Raw genomic sequence first — 14,446 nt, forward strand, 5'->3', positions numbered from 1 at the left:
CCCCGCACAGGCGGGGAAACAGCGCCGCGCAGGCGGAGCGGCCGCCAACAGGATTGTCATGACAGAACCGTTCCGTCATGAGCACACGGCAACCGTGGCTCATGACGGAACCGTTTCGTCATGAGCGGGGAAGGGGTTAAAGACCAAGATCGTACTCCTCCAAGAAGTGCTAAGGTTCTAGTAAAGTGCATCTGACATATTACATTCTGTGTATTTTGTTAAGCACCCCATCATCACGAGGGTATCTCTGCGCTGAGTTAGTCTCTGTGCCTAGCCCGGCCTACGGTAGGCTGATTGATTGAAAAGCCAGGTCTTCAGCTTCTTGTGGAATTCAAGGAGAGAAGAGGAGGTGCTGATCTGGAATAGGAGGCTGTTCCATGCTTGAAAAGCGATGCAAGAGAAAGCCCGCCCTCCTGATCAGGTTCTGTATATGCTTGGGATGTGTGAGAGCAGGAGTACTGCAGAGTGGAGGTGTCTGGGTAGTTACTGAAAGGAAATGAGACTCTTCAGGGAGGTGGGGGCCAAGTTGTGTAGTGCTTTGTGTAAGGAGTTTGAAATGAGTGCGTTAGTGTACTGGTGAGCCAGCGGAGCTCCCGGAGGTGTGGAATAATGCAATTCCCGTGTGCGAGGTTGAGGATGAGTCTGGCTGGTGAGTTCTAGATGGTTTATTGTGTTATATTGGGCTGCTAGTGATCCCAGCGTACAGGGTGTTCCCGTGGTCTAAATTGCTGGTAACAAGGGCATGAGTGACAGTTCTTTAGGAATTGATTGGGAGCAGTTTGAGGATCTTCCTCAGCATCTTCCGACGGCGTTGACTTGTGCGCTCATGTCCAGTTTGCTGTTGATTATTTTGAGGTTCCTGCCGTGGGTGCTTGGTATGGGTCCGAGTTCAGCCGGCCACCAGCTGGAATCCAATAGTGAGATGTTCTTGACATAGATTACTACTTCTGTCTTGTCGGTGTTGAGCTTGTTTAGATTCAGGGCTTTCACACAAAAAAAACATTACAAAGACAAGCATTCCTCTAGACTGAGCTGAACAACTTGGGGAATTACTACAATGGGAGGGAACACAAAGGAACTACTCACACCAATCCATTCCTAAGGGGGGGGGGGGGGGAGGGGGGGTTCCTTGCCCAGCTAAGACCCGTAATTCAGACACGGTCGCTTGAGTCAGACAAGAACCTAAGATTCATTCAAAAACAGAGGATACATTTCTGCTGAGTGTTTAATGACGGGGATTTGCTGCCTGCCTGTACTTTCTTTATTACTACAAGTGGGGACTGACTACTAAGAAAAAGTGGATAGGGTCCACTCCTCAATGTTCACTTAGAACACAGCAGTGATGTTATTCTACACTACCATGGACCAACAGAACCATGATGGTGGACAAAACATGCAGTCATAAGAGTAAGGGTAGGATACAATAAGATTTCTCATGCTATTTTATTGAAAATGCTATTTTCTATTAGCCAGAGAGACAAGCCATTCAGATTATTTAAATCCTTTCTGGAAAACAGAACTCACTGACAGTTCAGATGGCAACTTTTCCATCAGATTTTAAAGAAATTCCCCTTGGTGTTCATCAGGTGCTTGCTCTCACTCGTACTCTTTTTTAATTTATATGTTGCTCCGCTAGCAGAATTGATGGACTCTTTTGGCTTTCAATTTTATGGCTATGCGGATGACACCCAAATAATCATCCACATGCAGGGAAACATTTCCAAACTCCAGGGGAAGTTCAAAAGCGGTTTGATCAAGGAAGCCAGCTCGATGATTTGCAATTCTATCTTGCTAAATTCAGATAAAATTGGAGGTTTTGATATTTTGTAATCCCTTGATCAGGTCCTCGACATTGTTAGGAGAATGTCCAGAACCATCATCCACTGCTCGTAATCTGGGTGTGCTATTTGGTAGCAAACTCTCATTTGAGTATCAGATTAATAAATTAATGTCTACGTGCTTCCTGCAACCCAAGCAGCGCAGAAAGATCCTCTTATTTCTCAAAACTCTCGTCAGTTGTCGGTGCAAGTCTTGAATTTGAGCAGACTGGATTATTGCTCTCTATATCGGACTTACAGATCACCTTATAAAGAGGTTACAAGTTCAAGAAGACTTTATTTCGGATTAAATCCATAAAAGTACATAAAATCAATATAAAACATTTAGCAACAATAGATAAAATCTTTAAAAATAATGCATCGACAGAGCTAATACATACTGATTACATACATAAATCAGATTGACATTTTTAAATATTTTTTCCGTTTATGCCAAAAAGCCCCCAAGAAATTTGCCACTGCAAACACAATGTGTGCGGCCATTTCGCTCTTGAGAATTCGAAAGGCTTCATGACACCTTATGAAGCCCAGGTTCCTACAGATAGGAATGATCCACTTTCTGCGGGACTCAGTATAGCCCGGACAAAAAAAATATAAAATGCAGCTCAGTTTCCTCGCTTGCGCTGCATGCCGGGCAAATACTGGATGTCGACAGGGACCAGGAGCTAGTGAAAGCACGAATTGGCAAAGACCCGTGCCTCCATTGCAAGTAAAGCTTCCTGATAATTACAGGGTAAACATTATCCAAGGCCAATTCGAAGATGTATGTACTCTTCATAAGGAGGAATTGATTTGTTAGGGACCCTAGGGATTTGGAGGGTCGGAGTAAAGGAGCCTTAGAATCATGATACACCTTGATTAGGGCCTTTTTAGAAAGCTTGGAACAAGCATTACCAGGATCGTTCCATAGTGCATCTAGTCCTAGGCTCATCAAACTATTCCTTATGAATTTAAGCCAAGGAATGTTTCCCGAATTTGGGAAGCTGAGAACTTCCTGGAGGCCCTGTCTATAGTGAATCAATTCAGGCACCGTCCATAATCTGCGCCAATAGATCACAGGACGAAATGCCAACTCTTCCTCCAGTGGTCTAATGCCTAGGTCAAGTCGTAGAGGCACTAGCGGAGTACTCGGAGGAAGAGCTGCTAAACACCTAAGGAATCTATTCTCCTCCTTTGTCAGGCTGTCCAGGATTTTGTGACCCCATAATTCACTCCCATAGGTAACTGCTCCTCTTGCTTGTACCCTATAAATATGGAGAGGAGGGCCTATGGGTTTAAGGGTTGACCTATTCTTCCCCACCATTGCTAATATTCCACCAATATATTGCGCCAGCTTCAACCTTGTTTTCTCCTGATGTTGACCCCACCCCAATTCCTCGTTGAGTGTGACACCAAGGTATTCGAAGGTGCTCACTCGATCTAGTACATTTTCCCCAATGCGAGGGATACGATGAAACCTGGGTGGCGGATTGAAGGCCATAAATTTGGTCTTTGTGGTGTTGATTTCCAATCCATGCTCTCTACAGAAGTCCCCAAAACCATCCAGAACACGCTGGATTCCCATAGGTGACTTGGAGAGAAGGAGGGTATCATCTGCAAACATAATTGCTGGGACCCTCCTTCCCGCCAACTTCGGGACATCCGAATTGGGGACCCCATTAAGATGGTCAATAACCCCGTTAACAAAGAGGCAGAACAGGGTCGGTGCAAGTACGCACCCCTGTCTTACCCCTCTCTCAACGGGAAACTTGTTAGAGAGTACACCCTGCGCACCGCACCTCACACGGGCATAGGTGTTTGTATGGAGGCGGATGATCATATTCAGGAGATCAGCTGGCATCCCAACTTTCGCCAGGACTTCCCAGAGTTTACCACGCGGAACAAGGTCAAACGCAGCCCTTAAATCTACAAATACAGTATAGAGGCTGCCACCCTCCAGCTGTATTGTTTTCCAATGTAGAAGGGACAGCCTAAAGACCTGGTCCACGGTAGAGATCTTCTGGCGAAACCCAGCCTGAAGAGGGCTCAGAACATCCCTCTCCTCGATCCAGTCCAAAAGTCGATCCAACAGAAGCCTCGCAAAGAGTTTCTGTGGAACGTCTATCAGACTGATCGGTCTATAATTGGCGGGGAGCAAAGGTGAACCCCTTTTGAAAATGGGCACAATCTCCGCCCCAAGCCAAGTTGGAGGAAGTGCCATCCCATGAATGATTGCATTGAACAGTATCAGAAAGTATAGTGCCCAAATTCTGACTTCATGCCTTAGGAGATCGCCTGGGATCTTATCTAAGCCTGGCGCTTTTCCTAAGGAAAGGCAAGTAATTGCCCTTTCCACTTCCTCCAGCTTAAAGTCTTCCAACTCAGTGCAACCATCAATGGGGTCCGCTAAGCTCTCAGGCGGAGTTCCCATTTGGTCTAACCCAGCTCTGCTATAGAGGGACGAGAAATGTTTTTCCCAGACTTCAGCTGTAACATTACATTCTATTGCCATGACAGGCTCAGCAGAACCATGTCTGACTATATGCCAAAATTTTTGGGAATCTCTAACTGTGAGAGCAGATGTTATTTCTGACCAGTTCTCCCAGTCCCAGTCTATTTTAGCGGCTTCAAGACGGGACTTATAGGCCACCCTCTTTTCCCTAATCACAGAGGATGATTCCTTATTTTTAAGTGCTTGGAGGAGATCTTTCTTAGCTCCCCTACAGCTGGCATTGAACCAAGAGGCTCTTTCACTCCTCGGTTTCCTGCCCCGGACCACAGGATTCAATACCTCAGCTAAATTGGCACAGAGGGTCTGATGGATATCCTCAAGGGAAGAACAGCCTCCCGACGAGGGCAATTGAGGGAGAAGCCTCTCCATTCTTTCGAAAGTTACAACCACTTGCTCATATATAGCCCTTATACGGTTCGGTTTCTCTAATAGTCTATCCCACCTTAGTCTTCGTCTGTTGCTAGACAGGGTGAGACTAGGGGCAGGTAAACTATTTCCCCGAGTTTCTGGCCTGAAGAAACCATCCGCGGCTAATGAGAGGATTAGGGGGTTGTGATCACTATCGGCCCTTTGGGCAATTTTAAAATCTAGTGCCAATTTCCAGTCCTGGAGTCTGATCAGTATATAATCGATCCGGGACTCCTGCCTTGATCTATTAAAAGTTGGCTGGGGCGGGTTATCCCCCTTGAACCTACCATTGCATGCTCTAAGTGAATTTGCCAATATTAATGTTAGAACTTGCAATAAGAGGGGTGATGCTACCCTGACTGGCGGACCTACAATTCTTTGGATTCCCCAGAAATCATCCTCCTCACTGCTAATCCCATCTAGATACGTCGGGAGTGGTTCAAACTGAATATTAAAATCCCCTCCGACCAAGAGTATATCTGGGCCAGTGAGGGAGTCAAGAAAAAGCCCTAAATCCTCCAGTGTCCTTGAGGTGGCTGCAACTCCAACCGGTCTAGAGTATATATTTACCAGAGTCAGACCCGCCCCATTGGGCCAACGCAAGACGACACATAGGATATCCAGAGAATTAATTTCTACCACCTCGGCAGTACAACCTAAATGACAAGCAATCCATATTGATAGTCCACCGGACGGGCGTCCCTTCCCGCCCCATCTAGCTGGAATATCAAAAATTGCAAAACCGGGGTGACTAAGATTTTCTCTGGCCCACGTCTCTTGGAACATGCATATATCCTGTTCTTTAATAAAGGTTTCCCAATCAGTATTGCCTAACTTATTGGGGAGCCCAGCCACGTTCCATGACAAAATCTCTAAAGCCCTCATTGTTCTAGTTACAGGCATAAAAGCCTCATGCGGGGTACTTTCTTCTATCCTTAAAAGAGCACAGACCCCCAGCTCACTTTGTGCATTGCATGAGAACCCCTGTAGAACTTTGGCCTTTCGTGGGAAGCAACCTCCCGCCGCCTCCACCCCGTTCTCCCTGTGTGCGGAACAGTAAGATTCGATAGCTATTTCATCTATGGCCACCAGAGCGTGTTCCAAGGGCCCTGAGTGAGCCGCCAGTGAGGACATATGTTGCCTATGAGAAATGGAATGGTGTAGACAGAAAGTCGACCGTTTGAAAGTCGAGTCCATACCCTCATCCTGGTTCCCCTGTATGCTATGCCCACAGACAAAAGAAGTACTGAGTCAATCGCAGTCATCGACTCCTGATAGAGCCCCAAATCTATTAACAGTTTCGAGGGGAGTAAATGGTAGCATGTAGTTCGCCCTCCGAGGTCCCATTCTGTGATTCCCAGGTGGAACCGTAATCCATTCTGTTGCATTTTCAAATGCCACAGAACTGGGTACATACATGTTACAATGTGGAACAAGGGGAGCAGATGTTGCTACGAATGGGTGAGAAAGGGCCACCATTTTTCTTGGAGCCCTGGGATGTACATTATGAGAGACTATTGATCTTGGGTAAAAGTAAGATAATACACGGGGGTTTATAGATCCCCATGTAGAGCCCAAGGGGTAGTCTAAGATGTATTTGACTGCATTAGGGTCTCTAAAATTAATAATGATTACATCCCCTTCTAGGTCTTTGGTTCTACGGCCCAACCAAGGAAGTCTCCGAACATGCAGTATCTCTCCGTTGATGTTAGGGGGAAGGGGTCTATTTGTCCTAAGCCAGTGCACGATTTTGTTTTTTAGGTTGTAATAACCCTCATTTCTGCCCTTATCCAGAGGTGGAACTTCAGTTAACACCACCACATATGGCACCGCCTCTGGGGGCAAATTAACTTGATGGCTACGTAGGTCACTTGCTCTAACTGAGAGATGATTCTCCCCCTTCTCATTTGGGGCTGTTACTCTGATAGGATTTACTAGTTCCTTCCTTAGTTCACCATCTACATGTTGACCATGACTTAGATTAATTGCGGTGACGGTAGGCTTATCCCTGCGCTTAGAATTTGAGCTACCTATCTCGTTAATCCTAGAGTACGTGGGAAGTGGATCTAAATCCATAGGGGGAGACGAGTAGTGAGTAGAATCTTTCGGTGTCCCTGGATGTTTTGTGATTAAAGATTCTAAATTCCCCAGTCGTGACTCTATATTTTTTAATCGTTCTATGATAGGTAAAGTGAATGATCTAATCAATTTCTCGATGCTCTCAAGATGTGATGTCATTGTACCTAATTCAGGTAGGAGCAGCGGAGAGCGAGATAAGTCAGGAGGGGGAAGAACCAGGGAGGTGGAGGGTGTTGCAGCCAAGTCACGTGTTATTAAGAGTGGCAATGGAGCCTTTGTCAATGATGCAATGCTCTCAGTTTGTATGGGGCCCTTGCCAAAATTAGTGTGATTAATATTGCCACTTGGCAATTTACCTAGCCTCTTTCTTCTCTTGAGCGGGGGGGGCCTTATAACTTTGGACACCGACGCCCTCCCTGCCTTCTTAAAAGTGGTCTTAGCCCTCGGTTCAGTTGGAATAGTAACAGTGTCGGTTTCCTTTCCAGATATGGTAGAAGTACTTGCGGGAGACAAATTAGTTAAAACTGGTAACAGGTTAGAATTACTGGGTGTAGGATCAATTGTTCTTAACAGCTCTGGGACGTTGTCCATGGCTAGCGCCTCCTGCGTCAAGGTAGAAGGGCTTAGCACAATAAGGGACGGAGTCAAAGGAGATGTACTGTCCAATAATGTCCTATTTTTCATACACTCTATGGAGCGGCGTCGCTCAGCCCTTCGTTCGGCGAGTGTAGTCTCCTTGTCCGTGGGTAGTCATCTTTTTAAAATAGTTTACCAATGTTCCTTTGGTTGAGGCACCATATTTAACAGGGGAATTGTTAGCTACAATATCAGCCATGTTAATACTAACAGTGTCGAACTGAGGACTCACGGTTGGTAGATGTTACAAATAGGGAGTTCCCCCAGTCCGGTCTCCTCGTGTCTCGGAGGGTCTCAGAGGGTCCGCCCTTAGTCCGGGCTTTGTCCCGGGTAATGTCCCGCAAACGCGTCCCGCAATCGCGTGGTATCCTCTGGTCTTATGCCGTCCGTGGATAGAGGGGGCGGAGACACGGGAAGAGGCGGCAGGTGTGCTGGCTGGAACACGCACAGCCTGCTGGGCCTCGCAGTCCCGTCCTCCTGCACAGCAGCACCCCCCACAATCAACGATGCCCAACGGGGCTCCCAGCACTCAAGGACAGATGAAATGTTGCACAGCGAGGCTCCCAGATGCAGGCAGCGAAACGGGTCAGTTCTCCCTCACGAGCGGCACCCCAAAGAGGTTACAACTTATACCAAATGAGGCAGCTAGGCTGATTTTTGGGAGGAGTAAGTTTGACTGTGTCTCGTCGTTACAGTGGCTCCCTGTTCATATGAGATGCGATTCAAGGCCCTCTGGGTTCATAAGGCCCTTTACCCAGTGTGTATGTATATGTATATATATTCACTTAAAAAACCATAGGTTTCACACGTTATAGTTAGGTGGATATTTAACTCGTAAAAAAAACCAATGAAATTCCACCGTTATAGTTAGTTCAGATAACTATAACTCGCGCGCCCGCAATCCTCTGCTCATGACGTCACATTTTACATCACTCATGACATGGTCAGTGGCATCACTCTTGACATCACTGATGACATCATCCTTGTGATAGAGTGGCGGTCGCGCGAGTTATAGTTATCTGAACTAACTATAACGGTGGAATTTCATTGTTTTTTTTACGAGTGAAATATCCACCTAACTATAACATGTGTGAAACCTATGGTTTTTTTAAGTGAATTTGCAAGGTTTTTTAAATGCTAATTCCTAACTATAACGTGTGTGAAACCTATGGTATTTTCAGAGAATTTGTACAGTTTTTTAAATGCTAAGTTATGTATGTATTATTTTTTTTATATATTTTTTTTCTTCCATTAAACTACGTATTAAAATTTATATATTTTTTTTGTAATGGTTTTTCACCGTGCGTGCAGTGCGCGCACCTCCGCGATTTAAAAAAAAAAAAATTTAAATGTTTTTTTCTGCCTTCGGGGTCCTTCATGGACCCCCTGACAATGGCTAGGGGGTCAGGAACTGTCCACCCTGCCCCCTTTTCACGTTCTCCACCTTTGTTTTTCACCCCCTCAGACTGCGAGAGACAAAATGGCGGCCGACACTTCCTGGTTTCGACCGATTCGAATGTTTACTAAGATCTAACAACCAATCTGAATCACGCTCGCGCACGGCAGCGTGCGCGTACGGTAAGTTTTACCGTACGCGCACGGTGCGCGCCTATAGATATATATATGCTTTTAAATGCTATTTTCTCAGGAAATACTGAACAGATTTACACCAGACCTGCAAAAGGCACATCCCTGACCTGAGGACTACCTCTCTGCCAAATTTCAAGTAATTCTGTTCAGCCGTTCGGGCTGTAGCTTGGACTAAAGGTCCTATGGAAAAATGCATGGGGAAAACGCGTTTTGGGACCCCCCCCTTTTTCTCAGCCCCCGCTTGACGAATCCCCCCGAGACTTTCAGGGAAGGAGCGGAGCGCCCCACCTATTTTGAAAATTTCGCGAGGATTCGTCAATCGGCGCCAAAGTTATTCCAAATAGAATGTTGCGGATTTCCTATGGAAACACGATCCTAACTATAACTATCTGCTGGCGACCGCCAGTAGATATATATATATATATTTTATTATTAATTTCTCCCAAACTGCTTCGCTCGACCTTCGCCTGTCTGATCACGGTACCTAAATACCAGAGAGCAAAGCTGGGAGAACAAGTTTTGTTTGGGGTTATGGCACAGGCATGGCACAGACTGCTGCTCCAGTAATGCCTAAAGCCAAATATCTTGAAATTTCGCAGGGCTCTATAAACCTATTTGTTTACATAGGCTTTGCCATGAGACCGTAAGTATGCCAGTTGCTGTAAATAGAGTGTATTAGTTTGCTAGCACCAGAACACCCTCGGGTAATTGCACACTCTATGAAACTAATAAATAAATAGGAGAAGGCCTACCTTATACTTATGACTGCATGTTTTGGGTCTTCAGGGAGTAAAGCATATTTTGCTACTAATTTATCGTCATGAAACAAAACCGAGGCAAACAATGGTTGAACCTTTGCATGTTTGGCAAGGTTACTATATAATTTCCGAATTCTTATAAGCTGCACAATAAACAGTCAAAGTCACTTTCTCAGGTCTTTTGCGATTACCATAATTAAGCTCCTTCTTGATAAGAGAAACATTTAGCCCCGAAGACGCACTGAAATCATGAAACACTTTCACCAGAAAGTCAGATCAGTGGACACAGTTATGATGGTGAGATACTTTTGTATTACTCTATAAGGCTGCACAGAAATTAAGCGTTCAAGAAAAGTAGTATGTGCTCTGCAGATGACACTATAATTGAGTCTAAGAAAGGTGACATGTGATTAAGGTAGGATCAGTACTAATTATTTTGCGAATTACATACAACCAGAGAAATGGAAGGGACGAGGGAGGACAGTCTTAGCGTATCACCCATGTGAATGGTCAATAAAGCCATGAACGGGTGAAGCATTAATCGTACTATAAAATGCCTTCACAGACCTCAGATTCTTCGCACTTTGTGAATGTCATACTTCTTGAATGCACTCTGGTTTGTCTCAGTCAAAATAATGTGGTAACTTCGAAATCTTGGCTGGACATAAATTTATATTAAGGACAAAATGAGAGATTCACTTTCCTCATAAGGAGTAAACCAGGTGTGAAATAAGGACATGGCCTTCAATTCTATGGCTATGCCCAGTTGCTAGCAAATAAGAACCTTACGAAATGTTACGGATCCATTCCTGCCATTAGTAAAAGTAGCTTCTTCAAGGTCTGACAACTGAAACAGATCATAAATGTTCCACCTCTGCCTCACAGTTTAGACGACCTGCAAGCTTTTATGTCAGATAAAGTGGTTTTCAAACCTTGGGTACACATTGGCTTTTATACACATTGTACCCCATGATTACAGCACGCCCAGAAGTATAAGTTACTTACCTTTGGTAAGGACTGTTCTGTGGTACATAATATTACTGCCAATTCCTCACCTTAAGAATATTCACAGGACTCAGACTGGTCTGGAAACCTTCATCCAGGATAAGCTCCTTATGAAAATCCAAGCACCTTCAACCACAACTCTGCACGCAGCACATCACGTTACAGTACAACGGGCGGTTACTGCAAACTAACAGTCCACAATGCGATCCAGCAAGATGTGCAGAGAGGAATTGAGAAAGCATGAAAGACAGCAAGAATAACAGCAGATAACACTCAAAAACCTCAGATAACACCCGTGTCTGCTGGTAGATGAAAGCAGGTGTTCAAGGGGACCAGGGATGACCACCAATCTTTTACCTTCAGGGCCAGCAAACCCTGGCTTAGAGACAGCATGGATAGGCCCAGAATGGGTCCTCTGATCTTCATCCTTCTCGGGAACCAAGAAGTAAAAGTAGTACAATCTTATGCTCCTTTCTTCCAGGGACACCATCTGTCTGGGCCCTTTGTGCAGCAAGACAAGGGCCTCTATCTGAAAAATTGAGACTTGTTCCAAAGACTGAGGACAGGTCTCGACGGAGCGGGAAGGAGGGAGGGGCTTAGTCCGTGCAGATCAACTTTATGGCATAACTAGTGTTCTATTGTGACGGACTTTCCATAGGGGAAAAAGTCCGACAACACCACACCTACACAGGACCAAGGCAAGCTCTAGTCTTTTCACTTGTCAGCCGGATTATTTCAGTAGAGTTCGAGGGGGTGCCAATAATGGCGCTGTGACTGAATCCATGGAGACATTGTGGATGATGCCAGGTAGACAGCAGAAGGCGTTGTGGTCCAGGACTTCTTTTAGGTCTTGAGATCACAACATGTGCAAGCACAGAGTTGGGAGGCATCGGATCAGAGCGCTCCTTAAGATGTTCAGTGTGGCCTGGCGGAAGACCCCGATCGTAAACCGGGTTGGCAGATGGGAGTCTGGAATTCTGGCAGAATTCTCTGCAGCTTCAGAACTGGCCATGAAGACGAGGAGGAGCATAGTATTGGAGAATGGTGCAGTCACAATAGAATAGGATTGTTTCCTCAAAAAGGAAAACCATTTCTCCTTCCTATCCCTTAATTCTATTTTTTGTGTTTACACATTTTGGGAAATTCTTCCTTCACAGGAGATTTACCAGTAAAAAGATTGACTGTCATGTGGACCTGATAAAGACATTCACTTGCAGCACTTCTGGTAGGGTTCGTACCCTGAAATCTTCGCATGAGACATTTTTTCCAGTCACCAAGTCAATATTAGTTATAGCAGCTTCTGCTTTGATACCAGAATTTATATCTCTGTGTGCGCTGCCAGAAACTTGAACGACTTTGAAATGGAGATAGATTTTCTTTAGACTTGCTATTGTCTCTATGTTCGGCAACAGAGCGCTATTCCTATCTTTGAGTCACGGTGTAATATGCTGAATATTAATTTTGTGTTTTATTTTTTTGTCACTTAAGACTGAATGCAAACGAAGTAGCACAATCATCAGATTTTTTTTTTTATCACAGTGGAGGAATAATTGACATACTCCATGCTCATTATTTGCTGTAAATTTTCTGTGGCAGTTGAACAATAACAGCGAAAATAATAGCCCGCCCAAAACAGGCATTTTTCAGCCACGACCACCTATGGTTAAACAATTGCTCTTCTCTTATGAAAGGAAGTGTTCGCGATTTTTCCAGCAGCACATGCTCACCTTCAAACTCACCAAGGAAAAAACTATCTGAAAATGGAGGCCAAGTACTGAGGACCTGTAGGCTTCTGGTCAGCATCACACAGAGTGATACTGTGTCCTTGTATAGGAGAAACAAAAACTTTCCTTCCAAACTATTTCGGATACCAATGACTAATAAAAGAAATACTGCAAAGTACAGAACTTGGACATACTACAAAACACAATGACTTGGAGCGGAAATGGTTTGTGTGTAACACGAAGCTGACATACATTTGGCCAACAAAAAAATAGAGGTCCTTGCACCTTCACTGTGCACTTATCTCCATCATTTATTTTAAAAATGTTTTCACTCAATATTAACATTACCTGTTGTCCCAAATATTTGAGTCCACCCAGATTTACTTCCCACTCAATCAGGATTCGATACACCTCGTTTTTTCCTCCCCAGATCCTCACCACAAAACTTGACACAGATGTATCTAGTCGGTCAGGGATAATACCAAAATCAAGACTCCTCCATGTTGGATTCTGTTAATTATAAATGACAAATTATAGGGAATAAGGTTAACCTATAACATTCTTAAAAATTAAACACATAACTAGCACCAAACAATAAAATAGGTATACACAGATTATTTAACATCAGAAATTAAAATATTTAATGGAATGCAATTAAATTGAACATCTCCAGATTTAAACCAGGAGGGGAATGAATCTTATTTTGGGCAAACACCTGGAATTCTACATAAAAATAGGTCAAGCCTATCTTGACTTAAAGGAAAGTATGAATTCTTCAACTGAGCAACTCCTTTCCTATCCTAAGAGTTGGTACGCCATTTCTGTAAAAACAGGGCTGCTCTATTTAAATTATAAAAACAAACTAAAAAACTTTAAGGTGAATGAGGCAAATACTGAGCACTTTGAATACACACGTACGGGCTTCATTTGAAGAGCCGGGCTCCGCACTCAATGGGGTATTGTTCCAACTCGTTATAATGTAATTAAGGCACATACTAAAATTATGCAGATATGCAAATTGTCCTTAAACAAGGAGCAATCTTAAGAACAACAAAGTCCATTAAGACAAAGGTCTAATCACTTTCAGAATACCAATCACTGTGGGGCTGCTTCACAAAATTAAACTTTCACTTTTGTATACATTTACTACTTTTAGGTATTCACCAAACTGCACGCAGAGTTTTACGACTCCGCACTCCCTATACTTGTGTGCGTAGCTCTCCTGAACACTCCACAATTAGGGTGGAGAGCTCTGACCACATAAGTATAGGGAGTGCAGAGTTATAAAACTTCACATGTAGTTTCTGAATAACTAAAAGTAATAATCTTACAAAAATGTATACGTTTAACTTTGTGAGTCAGGCCCAGAGTGTTTACGTTTCCCAGTTTACTTGTTCCAGAAAGAAACACAATCCATGGATCCATTTTACAAGTCAAACTATTTAAAGGTGGGAATTAAGCTAAAGACGCTTATAGGCCTGAAAAATATAAGTTAACACCAGGCAATAAAAATAAAAAATAAAAAAGTGATGCGGGTAGTTAGGCCACCTCACAGTTGACATTTCCCAGTGAATATATTAAGCATAGTTTTCTTCCCAAAGTAAAAATAAAAACAGCAATAAAAAGAGTTAAAAGAATGATGAACAATTGACTGTAATAAACATATTTAAGGTGCAGTAGAGGACCTTCCCACATAAATGTCCATGCACTCTTCCATCCCATGCCCCTCCCTCAGCACTGTTTTCCATTACAGGAGCAGCACCCCAAAGTTCCCAGTGTTTAGATTTAAAGCTAAAAAAAGGTTCTACGGTTAATCTAAAGACGAGCAATGAAAGGGAAAGGAAAATCCCACCATCAATGATAATTCAAAGCCAAAATTGGTATCAGGAGGAAAGAAGCATGCATCTATCAAATTCT

The 14,446-nt window shown here is 43.9% G+C and overlaps 1 protein-coding gene across 1 annotated transcript in view; it reads right to left on the bottom strand.

Moving 5' to 3' along the window:
- The window catches only part of UVRAG (UV radiation resistance associated), a 336,707-nt gene that overhangs the window by 178,376 nt on the left and 143,885 nt on the right, over nucleotides 1–14,446 (bottom strand). Inside the window, exon 4 of the mRNA XM_085623282.1 lies at nucleotides 12,878–13,039. Coding sequence (XP_085479408.1) covers nucleotides 12,878–13,039 — 162 coding nt within the window. The remainder of the gene's footprint in view (nucleotides 1–12,877; nucleotides 13,040–14,446) is intronic.

Source organism: Triturus cristatus, chromosome 8 (genome assembly GCF_964204655.1).
Source record: "Triturus cristatus chromosome 8, aTriCri1.1, whole genome shotgun sequence".
NCBI lineage: Eukaryota > Metazoa > Chordata > Amphibia > Caudata > Salamandridae > Triturus > Triturus cristatus.